Source organism: Cibotium barometz, chromosome 21 (assembly GCF_041138505.1).
Source record: "Cibotium barometz isolate CiBa-2024 chromosome 21, ASM4113850v1, whole genome shotgun sequence".
In the NCBI taxonomy this organism is placed as follows: domain Eukaryota; kingdom Viridiplantae; phylum Streptophyta; class Polypodiopsida; order Cyatheales; family Cibotiaceae; genus Cibotium; species Cibotium barometz.
In genome coordinates, this window is record NC_141066.1 from 57,027,675 (window position 1) to 57,047,049 (window position 19,375).

A 19,375-nucleotide genomic window follows, 5' to 3' on the forward strand; every position below is an offset into this window, starting at 1 on the left:
TACTGGATTTATGTTTTCATTGGGGAGTGCTGCTGTGACATGGAGCAACAAGAAGCAGCCCACACTTGCATTGTCGAGTACACAGGAGCTGCCATGGCAGCATGTGAGGTAGCTTGGTTACGCAAGCTACTTGCTGATTTGGGGTGGCATGTGAAGAGAAAGATTGTCATATATTGTGACAATATTTAGCATTATATAGTTGGCTAGGAACCTAGTTCTTCATGCACGGATGAAACACATTGAGGTGCATTACCACTTCATCAGAGAGGGAGTCTTGGTAACGACATAGACTTGGCCTACGTCAACACACAGGATCAGGTTGCTGACATCTTCACAAAAGCCTTGGGAGCTGAGAAGCACCACAGATTTCAAGATATGCTTAGAGTTCATGAGATGGAGTTGAGCTTGAGGGGGAGTGTTAAGATATCAAGCTCAACATGAGCTGACACTCACGAGGCGCCTGCATGACTGTTCGACATTTATATCACTAGCGGGTTTGGTAGCTGGGATCGACATATCTTCTCGAGAGATTCGACAGCTGGACTACATCGACTAGTCCACATCTACTCACTCCTCTTAGAGTGTTCACATTATGGATTGCTTGTATATAGTCTATTATGTGTGTTAGTCACTTTATCTTCTTTTGTAGACTTCTTTTGTTGTGTGAAGAAGAAGAAGAATTTTCAACCTCTCACCTTGTGTGTTCTCTTGAACTAGGGTTTGGGTGAGTGCGTGTGTGCCTGCAAGCGCTTCAGCTCTCTTCTCCCCTGCATCTTTTTAGAGGATATGTAGGATCTCTTCTTCACACAACGTCTATAAAGTCCTCCCACTCCATGAGGTGAAGATAATTCTTAAGAAGAAGTTTCAAATGAAAGATTGGGTTGAGCTTGTGATACTTCTTGGGTATAGGAGACGATTATATCACATGATGGGATTTGAATTTTGCAAAGGTATTTTTCTTTGGAAATGCTATCCACGCATGGGATAATAGGGTATAAACCAATCTCGGCCCCATCGGAGCTCGAGGTTATCTTTAGATATAGGTAACCTCTTAGAGGACCCTATTAACATGACTATCACTAGTCCATGTTTGAGCTGTTTGATTGGATTGGTGAATTAGCTTGTGTAGGCCCCAAGTAAGCCATAATTAGATGCAACTTGGAGGATACTCGGGTATATAAAGTCCACAATACATTACTACAACTTCCTTGATCTTGAAGACCGTCCAATGCACTGATGGAAGTGTCTAATGTGCACATCAACTTCAAGTTAGCTAATGACAATTAAACCAAGCTTATGTGCAATTACATCTCTCTACTAACACAAAGGCAACACGTTCTCTATGCTTGATCATTCATTCAAATCAATATATGATCATCTTTTCCCCTACTCTCTTGTCTTTGTTGTATCTAGCCCACTTTAAATGAATATATGATCATCTTTTCCCCTATAAACTACAACATAAAGCAATCATAGATGCACTGCATAGACACACAAGTTACGGGGGCGTCTATAATCGCGTCTATAAATGCATCTATAATCACGTCTAGTTCCTTTGAAACTAGACGCTCTTATAGATGCAAATTTAGACCCGCTTATAGACGCAGTCTGCAACAATTTCCTATGTAGTATGTCGACCTTGCAAAGAAAAACATAATCTTCAACAGTCCCCAAAAATATAATTTATTGAGTTATGTGCACAAGATTTTGATAATATGCATTATTTTTTTGTGCATTTATATATAAATAAATCTCCAAAAATATTTACAAGGAAAGAGAGAAAAATAGGTATAAATCGAGTAATGTGGTGAAAGGGATAGATACATACAATAGGTATAAATCGAGTAATGTGGTGAAAGGGATAGATACATGCAGAGGGTTAGGTATATCAAGTAATGCCATGAAAAACGATCCAAAGGACAATGATTCAATCCCCACATCTTTTCATCAAAGTGAAGCTTTTTAAAAAAATCTTGAACCTTCACGGTTGGATACATGTAAAGGCTCGGGCATATCAAGTAATTCCATGAAAAGTAGTCCAAAGGTGAATGATTAAGTAATGCCACGAAAAGCAACATATCACAATAAATCTATACATGTAATCTCAAAAGGTATGAATCTTTACATGTAATCTCAAAAACATAATAGCAACATATCACAATAAATCTATATCGGGCTATCTATGTCTCATTTGTCTAATTGTAGTTCCATTATAAACATATTGGAATGCAATGGATTGATGTGGAGGATACATAAATAAGGTGATTTTCAAGACTCGCGTGCATTGTGAGTCTTGTCGATTCAAAGTGCTCAAATCCATCTCATATTATCCATGTCTCATTTCTCTAATTACAATTATGAATTACTAATAAAACAATCAATCACCAATAACAAATAACCAAAAGGAAGACTATATCCATAGTAAAAGTACAATGAAAGAACTAGAGTTCAACCTCATCTTCAATGAGGTCAACCCTTGCTAAAGTATCTATCTCACTGTCCATGCCTATATCCAAATCTACAAAGAGATCAATCCCACTACTAGAATCATCACTATGAGAGGAAATATCATCATTGCCAATAGCACGATCATCACTCCAATGACACGAGCATAATCAATGTTTTCCAAGCTATCTCCCTCCATAGTTGAGTTGACATGCTCCTCCATATGCTCAATGTGAGTGAATGTACTATAAATGGCTCTTGAACGTGGTGAGATTGGGATTATATGCCACCATCTCTTATTGTCAATTATTGGTTGATACACAATCTATTCAAGCACAAAGATACATCATACAAAAAAATTATATCTCTACTATTTGTAAATGCATATATTATAACTACCAATCATTATATGTACCTGTTCACAATGTTGTGGTAGCACTAGAGTCCCATCCTTTCCTTGCCAAAACTTTGTAGAGTCAATGGTCACAAAGCCACTTGCATGACGCTTGATTGTTGCATTAGGACCTCTTTCCACCACATCCTTAAACCACTTGACATCCAAAATATATACAAAGAAGCTTCGAAAGTCAAGCTTAATGATATTTTCAATCCACAATAATCATCCATGGCTCCATTGGCTTCCTCAAAGCTTGCAATTATCCCACAATCTTGGGTATTTCTCTTCTCTCATCAATCCTTTGTGTGCGAAAATGTTTACCCTCCGACCACAAAGCATTAAACATTGTGCACTATACCAAGACAAAAAAATTTATAAATACCTCGAAATAAATTTTTGCAAGTTTAACATACTAAAATATGATTGAGAACATAAGTTTGTTTACTTTTTTGAAGCATCCTCAGGCATACTCCCACTCCTCCAATGTGATATGCATGTTTTCGTCTTGCACCACTCTCTCCATCTCCTTAGTATAGCCAATCTACATCAAGATCCTTGGGAAGTGATCGTAGGTGCTCAAGGTATGGCACACTATGCCCATGGCTCTTACGGAATGCCGACCTTTCACTTTGTCTTCTTGCCTTTTCATCCTCATACTTTGCCACCCATCTTCTCATCACATCACTATTAAGCACACAAAAGGTATTAAGCTTACTATGCATCTATGTATCCATGACTTTGGTCTTTCCCTTTCCTTGAGAGGAACATGAGAGGTCATCCTCAAGTCTTCTTCATTTCTTCATAGGCGAGGGAGAAAGGGATCCACTTCGGCAAGGTATTCTGAGATATAAACAAGTGATTCTTGTACCAACCAACCCTTAGCCATACTAACTTCTGGCTTTGCATTTTACCTTGCAAAATCCTTCAAGGTCTTCATGAAATGCTTAAGAAAGAATATTCATCTAGCATGCATAGTGCCACATATGGCAGTCTGATCAATTAGATGAACCATAAGATGTAGCTGGCTTGTGAGAATTGACCGTGGGAATGTCTCCTCCACCAAACAAACCACCTCCACTGCCCATGACCCTTGCATAGTCAAGTGTACATGGATCGATTTCCTTTGAGCTCACATATCTACAATGCAAAACAATAAACAAGTCATTTTGAGAAAGACGCGTGTAGAAAATTTGCCATGAGGGTTTGGGGTACAAACCTCCTCACAAGCTCCCCCATCTTGTAAATCGTCTCTCGCACTTTGTGGGATGCACAATTGAAAATGCTTGTAGGAAGAATAAACTATAAACATTTACACACCATGATTAGATACATCATGATTGAACAAGTTAAATATGTACAACTTCAATGTTTTACTTACTTGAAGCATCATGTGCCAATCATGGGACTTCAAGCCATATAATTGCTCCACACCTCTCTTCTTTGTCTTTGTGAAGGCACCTTTTAAACACCTCATGCACCCCGTTGGAGTACGGAATGTAGTAATGGCATCTTTCACCAACTTCTCCTCCTTCTTTGTCAATATCCAAGGTGCTCGAGGTAGATTTATCTTCCCATTTGGTCCCTCTCATGGCCAAGCTCTTTGCATCCTCTCTATGCTTTGTAGATCCTCTGTTACAAGCAAGGAGTCTCGTGTTCCTCTCAAGTGCTCCCAAATATTAGAGGTGACATTTTTGAAGATGTGCATTAGATCAAGACGATGGTTGATTTTGAGGCTCGTCCAATATGGTAGGCGAAACAAGATAGAGTACCTTATCAAATAACAACAAATATTAAGAGGATTATCTTTTCAAATCAAAGCCTGTATTGGAATTCTATGTCAAAGATATATTACCTATTCATGCTTGGGGGAGGAGGACTTTCCACTCCATTCCATAATGCCTTCCAATCTCCCATGCTTAGTGGATGTGGAGGGACTCCCATCCAAGAACGAACAAATTTGGGATGATGATGAGGGAGAATCGATGATGATTCTCATATATCACTTTCTTCAAGCTCTCTGGCCTAGATGCCACCAATGATGGACCACAAATAGGACATGCATGGTATCCAGATGTGGAGAGACCTAAACAACATACACATTTAAGCATGTCAAAAAATAGTACAATGATAATAAAGAATCATCATGAATAGAAACCCATTTGACTCACCTGAACACTCGACATAACCAGGAAAGTCGTGCATCGTCCACATCAATATGGGCTTCAAGAGAAAGTCTCGTGAAGATGGAGGCCGACATCTGTCATGCACATGGATACCTCTCCAAAGTATCTCAAGCTTATCAATCAAGGGATCAAGATATATATCCATATTCTTTACCTTATGTTGTCGAGGAATGAGAAGGGATAACATGACATGTCCTTTCTTTATTGCCATGGATGGAGGAATGTTGTAATTCACCACTACCACTGGCCATATGCTATATGAGGTGCTCTTGATTCCAAAAGGATTAACACCATCCATACCCAATCCAAGTCTCAAATATCTAGGCTCTTCCTTAAAGCTTGGCCACATTTTCTCGCGACAATGTGCTTCCATACAGGAGTGTCTGCGGGAATTCTCATCTTTCCATCATTGGATCGATGAGAGGAATTCCATGACATGAGCTCTGCAGCAGTAGCAATAGATTTGCACTTGAACATGGTTGGATGCAAGGAATGACAGGAAAATGCCGCAACACCTTACGTGACACGTGTAGAGCTTTAAGGTCCTCTCGATATCTAGGCTCACCACAAGTAGGACACTCTTGAGCTGTCGCATGTATCCCACGGGAGAGAACACAATCATTGATACATGCATGGATGCGAATATAATCGAAGCCTCCAAGAGATGTCACAAAGCGCCTTGCTTGGTCTCTTGAGGTTGGCAATCTATTCTCTTTTGGAAGCATTTTTGACATTAAAGCCTATCGACAAAATAATCAAATACATTAATATAAAAAAAATTCTTCTTAGATATCTATAATGGAAGTAGACAAATTATGAAAGTAGAAAACTCACTTGAGAAGTCATTCAAACTTGCATTGCTCCATCCATAGATTGTTTGCAAGTTGAGCAACTCGAGAGAAGTGCGTAGAATGGAATATGTGCATGCCTCAAAAAGTGGAGTCGAAGCCGCATTATAAAGGTGATCACTTTCCATGGCTTTTTTATTTTCACTACGCTCATTGAAAAATAGAGCACGTACCATATCTTCTAAAACCTCTTCCTCCACCATATCATGAGGAAAGGGTGGTGGGATTGTATCTTCATCATTCTAATCCTCCACCATGTCTACGTTTTGTGAAGCCTCTGCCATTTCTCTATGACGCTTGGCCTCTTGACGCTGCCTATGAGTTAACATAGAAGGGTGCGGCACATTATCCTACACACGAGTATTTCAATGTGAGTCTCCATATTGAATACTAATTCCTAATTAAATTCTTACAATATAAGAAAAGTATACTTACCATTGACCCCTGTCGGTTCCCATTTTCCATACATTGAAATGTGATTCATCTCGTAATGCTATGTTGTCGATGCATACATCCTCGACAACAATCACACATACATTTTATTTTTTGTTGCAACACCAATGATCCTGATTTTGAACACGAAGGGACTCATCATCACTAGAAGAACTGATTGATGAAGACATCCTGCATATTCAAAAAAGAAAAAAATAATTTTCATCTTTCTATGTGTGTGTAAATACTTTTTTTGTTTCACATTTATAGACGCGTCTATCAACACGTCTATAAATGTATCTATAAACACGTCTATTCTGCAGAATAGACGCGTTTATAGAGCCATCTACTACTCATAGGGTGAGTGGAAGATAGCCAAGGAGCTCTTAGAAGGAGTAGTGAACCAAAAACAAAGAGAAGTGCGATGAATACAAATGGAGCGATATGGATTGTCATACTTCGGATCTGGAGGTCGTGCATCATGGGAGGCTGAGTTTGTAAGTATAGTGCAACTTCATGTCTTCTCTTTGTATGCTCTCTATTTGAGTTGTGTTATAATTGTTGTAATGTTTATCTTCTGATGTAGCATGACATTGTGGGGGTAGAGATCCTACCCTAGCAGAGACTGGCTACCATCATTGCCACAGTAGAGGTGATACATGGAATTACCTTCACGTTGAAGGGATCATCTCCAATGAACAATACAATCAAGCAAGGAGAACAACAATGCATGTAATACTTTTTATTTTTATTTACAAAACATGTTTCGACCTTTATAATACTTTCTATTTTTATTTATATATATCTTGACTTTGTGTAGGCACAAGGTGGACAAGAAGGAAGACAAAAAGACTCAGAGAGTGATGACTTCTCCGAGTAGTCACCCGCTAGTTTTTCTTCATGTATAGTTTTGGTTTATGCAACTATGTTTATTTTTCAAGCCTCATGTGGCTACCATCATGTATGGACAACTTCTTGGATATAAGATGAAAGTTTTCATCTTCTTTATGTATCTATGTTTTTATTCAAGCCTTATGTGGCTATAATCATGTATGGGTAAATTTTTGGATATAAAATGTAATTTCTCATCTTCTTTAATCAATATTCGAAGTGTGTTCACAAATCTTTTTGTGCATATCTATCTTTAATTTAAGTTTTTATGTTGATATCTTTGCTGATCTTGATTCGTCTATGTACAAGTAAGCAAAACCTTAAACTAGAGAGCTGCCTGTGCAGAAAATACAGCTGAACATCTGCATAGACAGCTCTTTGGAATTTTTTTTAAATTCCAAAGCGCGTCTATATGCGCATCTATAAGCACATCTATTATGCAGTATAGATGCACTTATAGCCTCTATTAACAGACGCGATTTTAGACGTGCTTATAAATGTGCCCATAACATTTTAAACCACGTTGTCAAAACGCATCCATAAACACACCTATGGTCCCTTTTCCTTGTAGTGCTACCTTTCTCTCTCTCTCTCTCCCTCTCTCTCTCTCTCTCTTTGCTTCCTTGTGTTATGGTTAGACTTCATAAGCAATGCCCATGTTACTTTGGAGGATATCCTAAAGCAGTCCATAATGAAGTCCATATGGTTACATGTGGAGGCTTCTGTTGCGATGGGGCAACCCTCCCACAAATGCTTTGGGAAGTTATAGAGTTGTCCTCCCTTCACGGAGTAGCTAAGAATGGACAAGAAATGGTTTCCCTATTTGGAGACCCTTTTAAGAACATTTTCTTAAAATAAGTTGTGATTCGATTGGCCTACAACATAGATGTATGGACTAAATGCCTCTAAAAAAAAGAAGATTTTTTAGGGTCAGAAGAAAGTAAAACAAAAATTTATTTTCCACAAGGAGGTAATTTTTCGCTTGACGATAATCATGGATGGCCAAAACTTTTGCCCTTGTGTCCATGCTTATTTGAAAGCATTTTGGCCTTCCCAAGTGTGTTTTTGGGCTGTCAAGGGCATTACTTTTTTACTCATAAGTTAAGATATGTGGGTGTTGGTACTCTCCCTACCTTGCCCCTTCATGCTTATATAGGAAGGTAGGGATTGTATAGATTTTCTTAACCATTGAGTTATGATGTAACCCTTTTATTATTATAATACAATACTATTCTTAAAAAAAAGAGCTTATTCTCATCTAGCTTGTTATAGAGCTCTCTTTTAATAGAGATAATTAGGATGAGAGTGTCTAGAAGATTGTAGAGTTCACTATAATATTTAGCTTCCCTCATGTAATGTTTTTATTGGTCGTTTGTGTGTTTAATTATAGAATCAACCACTACTAATGATAAAGGTCCCAAAATGTGTTTTACAGACATTATAATATAAAAATTTGAGCTAGTTTTGAGATGGAAACTTGGAAATAGAAAAAGTGTCGTGGATACAAAAGTTGTTACGGATTTTTCAAGGAGGAAAAACTTTGAGCTTTTAAGAGGAAAAAATTTTGATTTTTAGATTTTTTTGGGAGCTATTTTTCCCCTCTAATAGTAGCCCAATGAATGTAAAAAGACATTTTGAGGCAAAATTTCTACCAAAATCATGGAATTTTGCACGCCCTACCCAAACATTAAAATTTCACTCCAAGGCATCTTGTAGAGGTGTAAAGATACTAGTTCCATATTGGTAGCAAGATATGGAACCCAAAACTTGGCCTTCTCACTTAAAGGTGGTATGGCATAAGTTTAATAACCCTTAAAGACTCCATGAAAATCAAAAGATGGTAGTCTGTGAAGCAAAAAATATGTGATACTTTTTAAGACGAAGACTTTTAACATTATAAGTTCTTTGATTATGGAAAAATGAGAGAGAGTGATAGTGGCTATGAATGTGCACATATATGTGAGTTACAAGTGCGAGTGGAAGTGATAATTATAAGTGCAACTGAGTTGGGTGGGTGGTTTTGAGCTCATAAGAGCAGCTCTAAGTAATTTTCTAATTCGAAATGCAGTTGGACTACCTCTTGCAACTTCTTTTGTTCCCTTTTATGCTCTTTCAAATTTTTGTATGTCTTGTATTTTGGAGCCCCACATCTCATCTATGTCTAAAATCGCACCTAGCTGTGGATCTTATCCTTAACCACTAAGAACACCTTCAGCAAGTGTCTGTACATATTGGCACATAGTTGGCAAAGCCTTGATTCCATTAGCTAATGTATGGGATTTCATGCTAGTCTTTTTTGAAGCTTTCTTTGCCTTTAATGGAGGCTTTAGAGAAGCTGGAGTATCAAAAAATTTAGCATTCATGGGGCATGAGAGAGGTTTTCAAGCAATAACAACAAGGCTTTTTTAAGGGAGTTGACCATAGAGCTATCGTGAGAAGATGCAAGCTTGTTGGTAGGGGTAGCAAACATTTTAGCTTGCTCATGTGATTTATCCTCGAATGAACATAGTGATCTGTTGACATATAACTTCCTGTGGGATGATAAAAGGTGTATTATAACCAAGGAGAATGTTTAACAATGCGATGCAGTGTATATCCAAACCCTAAAAAAATCATGTATTTGGTGTCTACTTTATCATATCCTTATGTGATTTATCCTTGAATGAACATAGTGATCAATGTTGATATATCACTTCCGATGGGATGATTAAAGGTGTACTATAGGCAAGGCGAATGTTTAACAAAGTGATGCAGCATATACCCAAATCTCAAAAAAATATGTATTTGGCGTCTGAGTTATCCTCTGCATACCTCTATTAAATAGAGAGCGATTCATGGTTTATGTAGAAGCTTAGATAAAATGCCAAGTTAGGCCATGTCCAGTATATTGACATCAATAATAATGTATAATAAGTGATGCACTGTATAAACATGTAAAAAACCATGTTTTTTTTTGTGCATCTGACTATGTGCATTAGATTGCCATATGCATAGGGCAATGCAAATGATATACTTAAAAGTTTTGATAAGGCTAAATTTAGGCCGTGTGATTGATTAGCCAATGTTATGCAAAACGATGCACTGTATATGTGTCTCTGAAAAAATCATGATTTTGGAACTCAAGTTATCAAATGCATCTCCTTGCCTTCCCATGTAGCAAGGATGCTGCACGGTATACCTGAAAGCCTTGGCATCGTCTTCTGCTGCCATCACATCTTGGGCAACATATAATTAAGGCTTAGTTCCACACACTTGGCATACTAAACATTGCCTTTTTCTTGACACACCAATGGATTGTAAAACTTAAGGCTTAAAATCCATTCGATGAGACCAAACGGTCAATGTGATCCAAAGAATGGACACATTTGAAATTAGAAATTGTTCTAGGATAGCAAGTCAATTCGTAGTAGGAGATGGACACATAAAGCTTTGAGGACCAACAAACAACCAATGTAGTTTCACATAAAGCTAACAAAGAACCAATGTAGATTCAAAAGTTGTGAAGTTTACAAGAAAATATTGTAATATTTACTACAGCTTGTTGTCTTTTTGAAGAAATTCACGAGGTTCTTTTTTTTTTCCCTTGTATATTGAGAAGCACAATTATCATTTTTGTGAAAAGATCAAAATATAAGGTGTGGGTAGTACATTTTGATTGAAACATGTTCTTTCAGAAAGACACACATTTTTATGTCAAAGGAGGAATGTTATCTATGCTTGTGAAATCCATGAAATATTACGCATTTTGCTTACAGTGTTCAGAGAGGGAATAAGCTTCTTGCTGGTAGGTAGCGAAATATCTTGGCTTGGTGATGTGATTTATCCTGGAATGAACACATTGGATCAATGTTGACCCACATGGGCTGATTATAAAAGGTGTTATCGAACGAGTATGTAGGCAAATCGCTAGGTAACCATTTACCTTTATCGTTTATCCGAGACATCGTCGCACCACACGTAATGCCTCTCTCTCTCTCGCACATCAAGTTGCATCCCATGGATAATACACCACATACGTATTTCTTAGGGAAATGTGTGGTCACAATAACTAGTCAATTACCTTTCCAGCCCTTTGGAGCATATCCCTAACCGTTCGAACCATCTTCGAAATCTTATCGAATTTCACATCCTACAAGTGTTTACTAGTGTGCTCCCAAAAGAAAGGTTTTGAATTTCACACCCTACAAGTGTCTATAGACTATGCTCCCAAAAGGAATTCCCACAAGAAAAAGTGAATAAAATTTCACCAAATGAGTGGGTTAACAAAACGTAAAATTGTCATACAGGAGAGAGGAGGACACATTTATGTCGTGTTACCAAACACCGGGGCCTTACAAGGCTAAAATGAGGAACGCACACGCGCCTACATTATTACAAGGCAATAGCATTGACCAGCAGAACGAGATCGGAGAAAGGGGTCCATTAAAAGATAGTTCGGTTCAAAGTTCAAACTTGAAACAATGTTGTCGTGACTCGTTCGCTATATACTCTTTTGCATAATATAGGACCTGCTCTAATAATGCGACTGGGTCTGCCGGGCTCATTCAACGTTGACATTAGGCCTAGTCGCAGCAGTGAGCACATATAATAAAACACAGGCCATCGGCGTCCCACAACAACTACAAGAAGCCACACACCTATCTTAAGGCTCTCTCTCTCTCTCACATCAGCTACCTCTCCTCCGAGCGATCAACAAGCTGCAAGCAAGCAACCACCACCAACCTCCTTGATACTGCAAAGTATCCAACGTCAGTACATGGCCTTGCGTAATCCAGGCACAGTCACTAGTCAGATCAGCAGCAGCACCGCTTTCTCCAGCCCGCAGCGACGCGTTTCGAAGGGGTCGCCAGCTGTGCAGGCTTTTGGTTGCACAGCACGCCATGGTGCCAGTAATTCAACAGCTCTGAGTAGTGCTAGGCTGCTTGATTACAGAAGCAGCAGCTCCGGTCGGCGTAGGAGCCTCCCCCCATCAACTGCCTCAATGTTTGTGCCGTCGGCAGTGCAAGAACTGCAAAATGATGATCATGCAGCCACTAGCAGTTCAACCAGCTCTTCCCCGCAGCGGCCCTTTTATACATCGATGAAGGCGGACCCTCTGGGTTTCTGGGACAGCCACAAGGGCCTACACAAAGCTGAGGAGGATGATGAGGAGCTATTCCTTGTGGCGGAGCTGCGGCTGCTGGCCAATGCGGCCAGTGACAGAGCCGAGATGCACGCCATCCTGGCTCAGCAGCGCGACAACTGGAATAAGCTCTTCCAGCGCATGCTCTCGGCGGCCACCATGACGGCGTGCCTGCTGGGTGGCCTGGACGGGCAGGCCCATAGCCTGAGCCTGAGCTTGCCGGCGCTGATGCTCAATGCCGGCTGCGCGGCCATGATGGCCGTCATCAACCAGTTCCAGCCGTCGCAACTGGCGGAGGAGCAGCGCACTGCCGCCCGCCTCTTCCGCAAGCTGGCCAGCGACGTGGACTACGCGCTGCAGGTGGCTCCCCATCTCAGGCAGCACACCCCGTTGCTACTGCGGGACTCTCGGCGCCGGCTCGAGGCTCTCGACAAGGCTTACCCCATGCCCCTGACCCCGGGCGGCCTCGAGAAATTCCCCGCCAAAGTGGCCCCTCCTGTGCTTAGAGCGCCCCCCGCCGACGATCGCAACACGGAGTCGACAATATTTATCAACGACGGAACCACGTCCAACGGTTGGGACGGACACGCCACCAGCGATTTGGAGCATGTGGCCGCCCTTCTACGCAGTTCCGATATCAAGACCTACACCAGCTGGGCGCAGAACCTGGTCAATGTGAACAAGTGCCTGGCAGTGGCCGCGCCAATGTTCGCCGCATCGGCCGCCGTCCTGAATGGATTGAGCAGCATGGGGCTCGGCATCAGTAACCTGGGCATGTTGGCAGCGATATGCAGCGTGCTTGCCGCCTTTGCGGGAAGCTTCTCGCACGACATGCAGCTCGGCATGGTGTTTGAGCTCTACCGCAACTCTGCAGGCTACTACGCGGACATCGAGGCGTCGATTCAGGAGACTCTGCGTACACCATTGGAGCAGCGAGAGAACGGCGTGCTCTTCCACCAACGGGTGGCTTACCAATTGGGCCGCTCCGCTGCTGCAGTCTCCAAGAAAGACCGTTCTCCCATCGTGCCCGCGGACTCCAAGGCAGCAGGGACCCTCTTTTGATGCGACTCAACGGCGTGACAGTCCATTCCACACCACATTAAAATGGTGCTCGCGGATTCTGCCACTGTCTGCTGCTCATCAGAGTCGAGCAGCTAGCAGCGACAGTGACAGTGAAGCCTTCAAAGGGCATCCAAACCCTTCAAACTTTCTAGAGAAGGCATCTCGAAAAATAGGGTTGAAAAAGAAGGCCACTATTTTGAAGGCCTCTTAGAAAACAGGGTTGAAAAAGAAGGCCAATATTTTGAAATTTCAACCTAGTGATGAGAGTCGACCAGGATGACTAATTCTTGTGTACCCCTGCCCTCTTTGTAACATATAAACCTCAATCACGAGAGTAAATTTTGTCCAAAATGGTTTCAGCTAGAGGGAGTCTCGGCCGATGCGCGTCTTGTTTATAGCCATAGATGATAGTGATGCTAATTTCTGTTCCCCCTTTTCTTCATCCTTGTATATTCCCACCAAAAACAATACATACGTGTACTCTTGACACACTAAGGTGGTCATGCCAATGGCATTTCTTCCTGTGTAACCCCTTTGAAGGCCAGAGACGAAGGCCTTTCAAGGCCAGAGACGAAGGCAGGCTTTTGGTGGCTTTTCCATTTTTATCAATGGTAATTAACAAAAAAAACTTGAATCATCTCGTGCATCTCGCATCGCATACTAGCCTTACACTGAAAAAACAAAATAGAAACAAAAATGGTAAGAAGGGGTGTACGGTTGATGTTGGTTTTTTGAAGAGGCGGGTATTGGAACCCTACATTGCCAATATTTAACCTAAGTCAACATAATAAAGTTTAAATACAAAGTTATTGGCACCCAAACTGCATATACACTGAGAAGACTAGAGACACATTTCGTGCAAGGACAAGATGCGACCTTAAGCATGAAGGCAAGGTAAGGGAGGTAAGCGCTATTCCTAATGCTATTGATACATGATGTGTGTGTTTGTACCATTAGGGTGTGTGATGGCCGTACGGATGCGAGCCCAGTACGAGTAGACGTCCGGCACGAACACACCACGTCTTTGCCGTACGCGGCCTCTTCATGGCTCATGACGGCTCCACCGGCCCGTCGAGCACGTCTCGCGCGTTTGCCTTGCGGGTCTCACCGATCACTTGCCCTTCATGCCCGGCTCGGCTCCATGGGCCTCACACCGGACTTGCCTTCCATCCATGCCCTACCGGCCTAGGGTCCATCGCGGCCTGGCACGCCGGCCACGGCGGGCGGCCGTTTTTCCACCGTTCTCGGTCCCGTCGGCGCATTCGGTCCCGACTCCGTCAAGGTTGGGAGGACATCCCCCGGGCACACGGTTCCCTAGCAACCCCGCTCGCAACACGGGAGGCCTAACGTGCCTACCCGGTGCGTGAGTGCGTCTAGGTGCCTACCATGGGTCCATGCTTTGCCCCTCCAAGCACTTCCTCCCCATATAGATGCATTATATTCGGGGCGGTCTAGCATACCCCTCGGGCACCATGTCCCTCCGGATAGAAATCCTGCGACGCGTCACGAAAAACGGCCGAAACGGCCGAAAGCTGATGGACGCGTCACATACACCCCCCCTTTATAGAATTGACGCCCTCGTCGATTACTTTTGAAACCAAAGGTGGGATGCATGACTTGATTATAACGCATCTGTGTGCAAAGTGTTAATATATAATGAAGGACGAGAGGTCTTTACCCTGCTTTATAGCCATGAGCAAGGTCAGTGTCTAACCCGTTTACAAAATAAAGAACTGTGCATATTTTTGTCTTTTTGCCATTTTTCAATTTTTTTTTTGGCTTTTTTCACTATATGGCCTGGACTTCAAGCCCCCGCTTGAGAGTCCCCCAATCCCCACAAAATTGGCGAGGTGACTGCGTGGTCTCGCCGAAGCTCCTTTCTGAGCTAAGTAGGAGTGATTACCTGAGGCAATGCAACGTTGCCCGGAAAGTAAGAGTCTTCAATGGAGTCGAGATTTGTTCGCCGAGTTGACGCCAACTTGGTTTGCAAGATCTTTACTTCAAATCTGACTTCACCTTCCTTGTTGTTGGAGCTTTGTCTTGAGCCTTGCTGCTCTGCGATGCCCCTTGCGCTCTTTGTGCCGAATCTTTAATGTACAAGGCCACCTCACTGACGCCAGCTTGGTTTGCCCCTTCTTGTGCCACTTCAAATTCTGCACTTTGTTGTCTTGGACCTTGACGCCCAGCTTCAACCTCTTCGGTACATAAGTGCATCCATTCTCTGTGTGACAAAGTGCCTTTGGCCCACCTGACACCAAGTGAAACCACCGCGAACCTTTGGCATTCGCACTTCTACACTTCTTCGGCTTTGGTTCACCTGACTCGAGTGCCCTAGCTTGCCTTGACACCAAGACTTGCTTTGCCATGCTCCAGCCAAACTGTCCCTCAACCTGTTCAGGCGGTTTTGACCTTTAAGCCAGCATCTGCCTGTTCCTGTCCACCAAGGCGCAAAGTCCCTCCACTTCGTCTTGCTTAGGCCCCCATGACACCATGATGACCCTCACACGGCTCCGTTTCCTGACTTTGCACCATCACCTTGAACCTATATGTTCTGAATGTGTCATGCCGCACTGCGAAGCGCCAGTCTTCTTTGACGTTATCCCAACAAGCTCTGCTTGGACGGCTAAGAGCCAAGTTTCACCTGCTTAAACTTCGTCTCGGCCCGGTTCTTCTTCTTTTGCACCCGCTTTGCCCTTTGGCTAGATATGAGTGCTTTCCACATCCAAGCTGCCATAAAACTTCAGTGAGCCAGCTGCCACCTTGACCCACCCAACTGCATGCACATTGCCACCTGCACACCCAGCTGTTTTCGTCTTCTGGTAACTTGGTCCAAGAACACGCCTTCGAACTTCAGTGAGCCAGCTGCCACCTCGACCCACCCAACTGTATGCACATTGCCACCTGCACATCCAGCTGTTTCCATCTTCAGGTATGACCTTGGAGAGCCAAACGACTCCGGTCCACTTGCCCAACTCCAGTTGTACAAGGTCACGCCCTCACCCAGAGTGCTATGTGCCCGGCACTACGGTTCCATGTCCTGCACTTGAGCGTGTTGAAATATACAAGTGAATAGGGTGTGTGTGGGAACAAGCTCTTGGATAGAGGCTGTAAAAGAGGAGATGTAATTGTGAAAGAACCTGTGAAAAGGTGAGAAGAATCTACTGGGAGAGAATAATGGGTAGCATGAGGGAATTTAGGAGTGTGGAGATATTCTGGGAGATATTCAGGGAAAAGAGAAGAGGTGGAGAGAATCAGGCAAGAGGTGGAGATATTCTGGGAGTGAATCATGGAGAAATCAATGGGATTTGATGCTTGATGTAAACTCTATAAATTGAGGCATAGCCCTAATGAGAATTTGCTAGTTTTTGAGTATCCATGCCTACATTAATCTATGTGCTAATTATTCACTAATTACATCTTAATCACTTGCTAATCACTTTGTTAATTATGTTGATTCTAGTGTTTGATCCACCATAGCTCATCATTAAGCTCAAATTTCAACATGGTATCAGAGCCATGCCTAGAATCAACCAGGTTTATGACCCCATTAGTTGATTAATTAGGATTAGTAGATAATTAGCAAAAAAATCAAGTTTTTTAGTGAGTTTTCACTTCTCCCCTTCACCCCCAGCCAGTGGAGGACTCCATTCTTCTTGCACAGTCAACATTAGGTCTTGAGCTTTTAACACAAGCTAGCTAACACTCTTAGCTTCATGCTCAGCAAGACGGCGCATCAAACTGCGTAGAAACGAGGGAGAAATCGTCATTTTCGTAGGCGCCTGTTTCTGGGAGTAATCTGCAGATCTTGAGCTCATCAAATCAAATTGAGCTAATTCCTCTTAGCCTCGGGGGTTTTCAAGCATGCTCTACAAGCTGATGAAGACAGAATTCAATTTCATCAAGTCTACTTCGAGATCAAAGCTCTTCATCAAATCTGCAGGTGACTTTGGTAAAACAGAGATTAAGCTTTCATTATTTGGTCAAATCTTGTGTTTCTTGGCTTAATCCTCTACTAGACTCATTGCTATTCATTTGAAGTGGAAGGCACTAGATCTGGACTCCCCGCATACTCTGTTTTTTGCACACAAACCAGAGCATTAATTTGCTAATCAGTGATTAATCAGTGCTAATCACTGTACTTTGGTGCAATTGAGGGTTCAAATTAACCATTAGGTATCTGATACAGATCCCTAAAGCTTCAGATTGCAAATCAAAGTTGGTTTGATACTCCAACCATCCCGTACAAATTGGTTACCCTCAATTTAATGTAATTTTTGGTGATTTTATGCTGATAAAATTGTTGTAATCATCTATTAAACACCAGATTGAGTTGTAAAAGGGTAGACACTGCCCTTGAATCTTGAATTTGGATCAAGAGGTAAGACCCCCTTCACATCACCATGAATTCAGCACAGGAAATAGCCAAATTTAATGGGGAACAGTTTTATACATGGCAGACAAAAACCATGTATTTGCTAATGAGGAAAAATCTGTGGGGATTAGTTGAAGAGAGAGATGAATGCCCAGAGAGAGGAGAAAATGAGTGGAAGAGTAGGAATGAAAAAGCATTGGGACTTATTGCACTCAGTTTAAATGATGAAATCATTCATCATATCATAGGGATACAGTGGGCAAAAGATGCATGGGATGAACTCAGTATATAGTTGGCCAAGAACCCAATTTTTCATGCTCGCATGAAGCATATAGAGATCCACTACCATTTTGTTAGAGAGAAGGTTTTGGTAGGAGACGTTGACCTTGTTTATGTCAGCACACAGGATCAGGTCACTGACATCTTCACCAAAGCATTGGGTACAGAGAAGCTCCACAGATTCAGGGCTTCGCTTGGTGTACATGAGATGGATATCGAGCTTATCTAGTGAGGTGATGGACACTCATGACCGGCCTGGAGGATAGGCCCCACACTTACACCACTGGCATGGTTGGTGAGATCAAGGGTGATATGTGGCCAGTGGGATGACAGGCTGTGTGACAGCCATTCTTGAGATTGAAATAGTTATAGCGCCAGCTTCTTTAGTTGGGTTCACACTATAGAGAACCCTAGTATGTATTTGGTTGAGTACCTTTTCATATTGTGTGTACCCTTATCTTTGTATATGGTGTGTTGAGTGTTATGTGAAGAAGAAGAAGATTTTCAGTCTCTCACCTTATGTGTTCTCTTTTAGGGTTTTGTGAGTGTGTATGTTCTTGCAAGAGCTCAAGCTCTCTTCTCCCCTACATCTTTTCAAAGGGATACATTAGCCTCAAAGGTTTCCTTTTGGCCTCTGCCCTCTCCTCTGCTTGGTCTATAGCAACCTCTTCCTCAACCCCATCATCCTCGATTGGTACTTGGGTGCTGCCAAAGTCACTATCTTGGGCTTTGAGTCTTTAGTAAGAAGATGCAAAAAACCAAGAAAACCATAACTAAATTGGAGCAGGCGACACTTCTTTGAGTGTATTGGGCATTTCTCCTCTACTCTATTGCTGCAGCTAGGAATCTTTTGAAGACAATGGCTAAGCCTCCTCTTCATGACTTTGGATGTTGCAAAATTAGATGGATGAACGTATCGTTCACCATCGGACATAATGATATTGGCAGAAACAATGTCTTCATACTCTTGGTCACCGAGAATAATTCTACAAGAATTAATGACATTGAAGATAACTCTGGGGATACGCTCGTTGGCTTGTGCATTGTACAAGAACATAAATAGCTTTTCTGCACAAGACTCTTCTGTCTCATCATCCGATTCGTAGATAATGTCCAACTCTTTCGAAGACATGCCTAAAAAAACATTTCAGTCAATTAGAACACGCACACTTATTGTACATGGGGTCAGTACCTTACAATAAGGAGATTTGGATATACACATGCAAGCCCCCTGTCGCTTGGCACTAGCACCAAAAAAAGAGGGGTGAGTACCAAGCGATAGAGGGCTCACGTGAAATTCACGAGCCCATCACCGCTTGGTACTGATCCCTAAATTTAAAGAGA

The 19,375-nt window shown here is 42.1% G+C and overlaps 1 protein-coding gene across 1 annotated transcript; it reads left to right on the top strand.

The window, feature by feature from the left end:
• The first annotated feature begins 11,802 nt into the window (after positions 1-11,802).
• Positions 11,803-13,905, top strand: LOC147627413 (putative F-box protein At4g22030). The gene has a single exon (XM_086816212.1). The coding sequence runs from the start codon at positions 11,953-11,955 to the stop codon at positions 13,378-13,380; it is 1,428 nt and encodes a 475-aa protein (XP_086672338.1). The 5' UTR covers positions 11,803-11,952; the 3' UTR covers positions 13,381-13,905.
• The last annotated feature ends 5,470 nt before the right edge of the window (positions 13,906-19,375 follow it).

Excerpts from the sequence above, each read along its gene's own strand:
- LOC147627413 (XM_086816212.1), top strand. The coding sequence starts at position 11,953 with ATGGCCTTGCGTAATCCAGGCACAGTCACTAGTCAGATCAGCAGCAGC.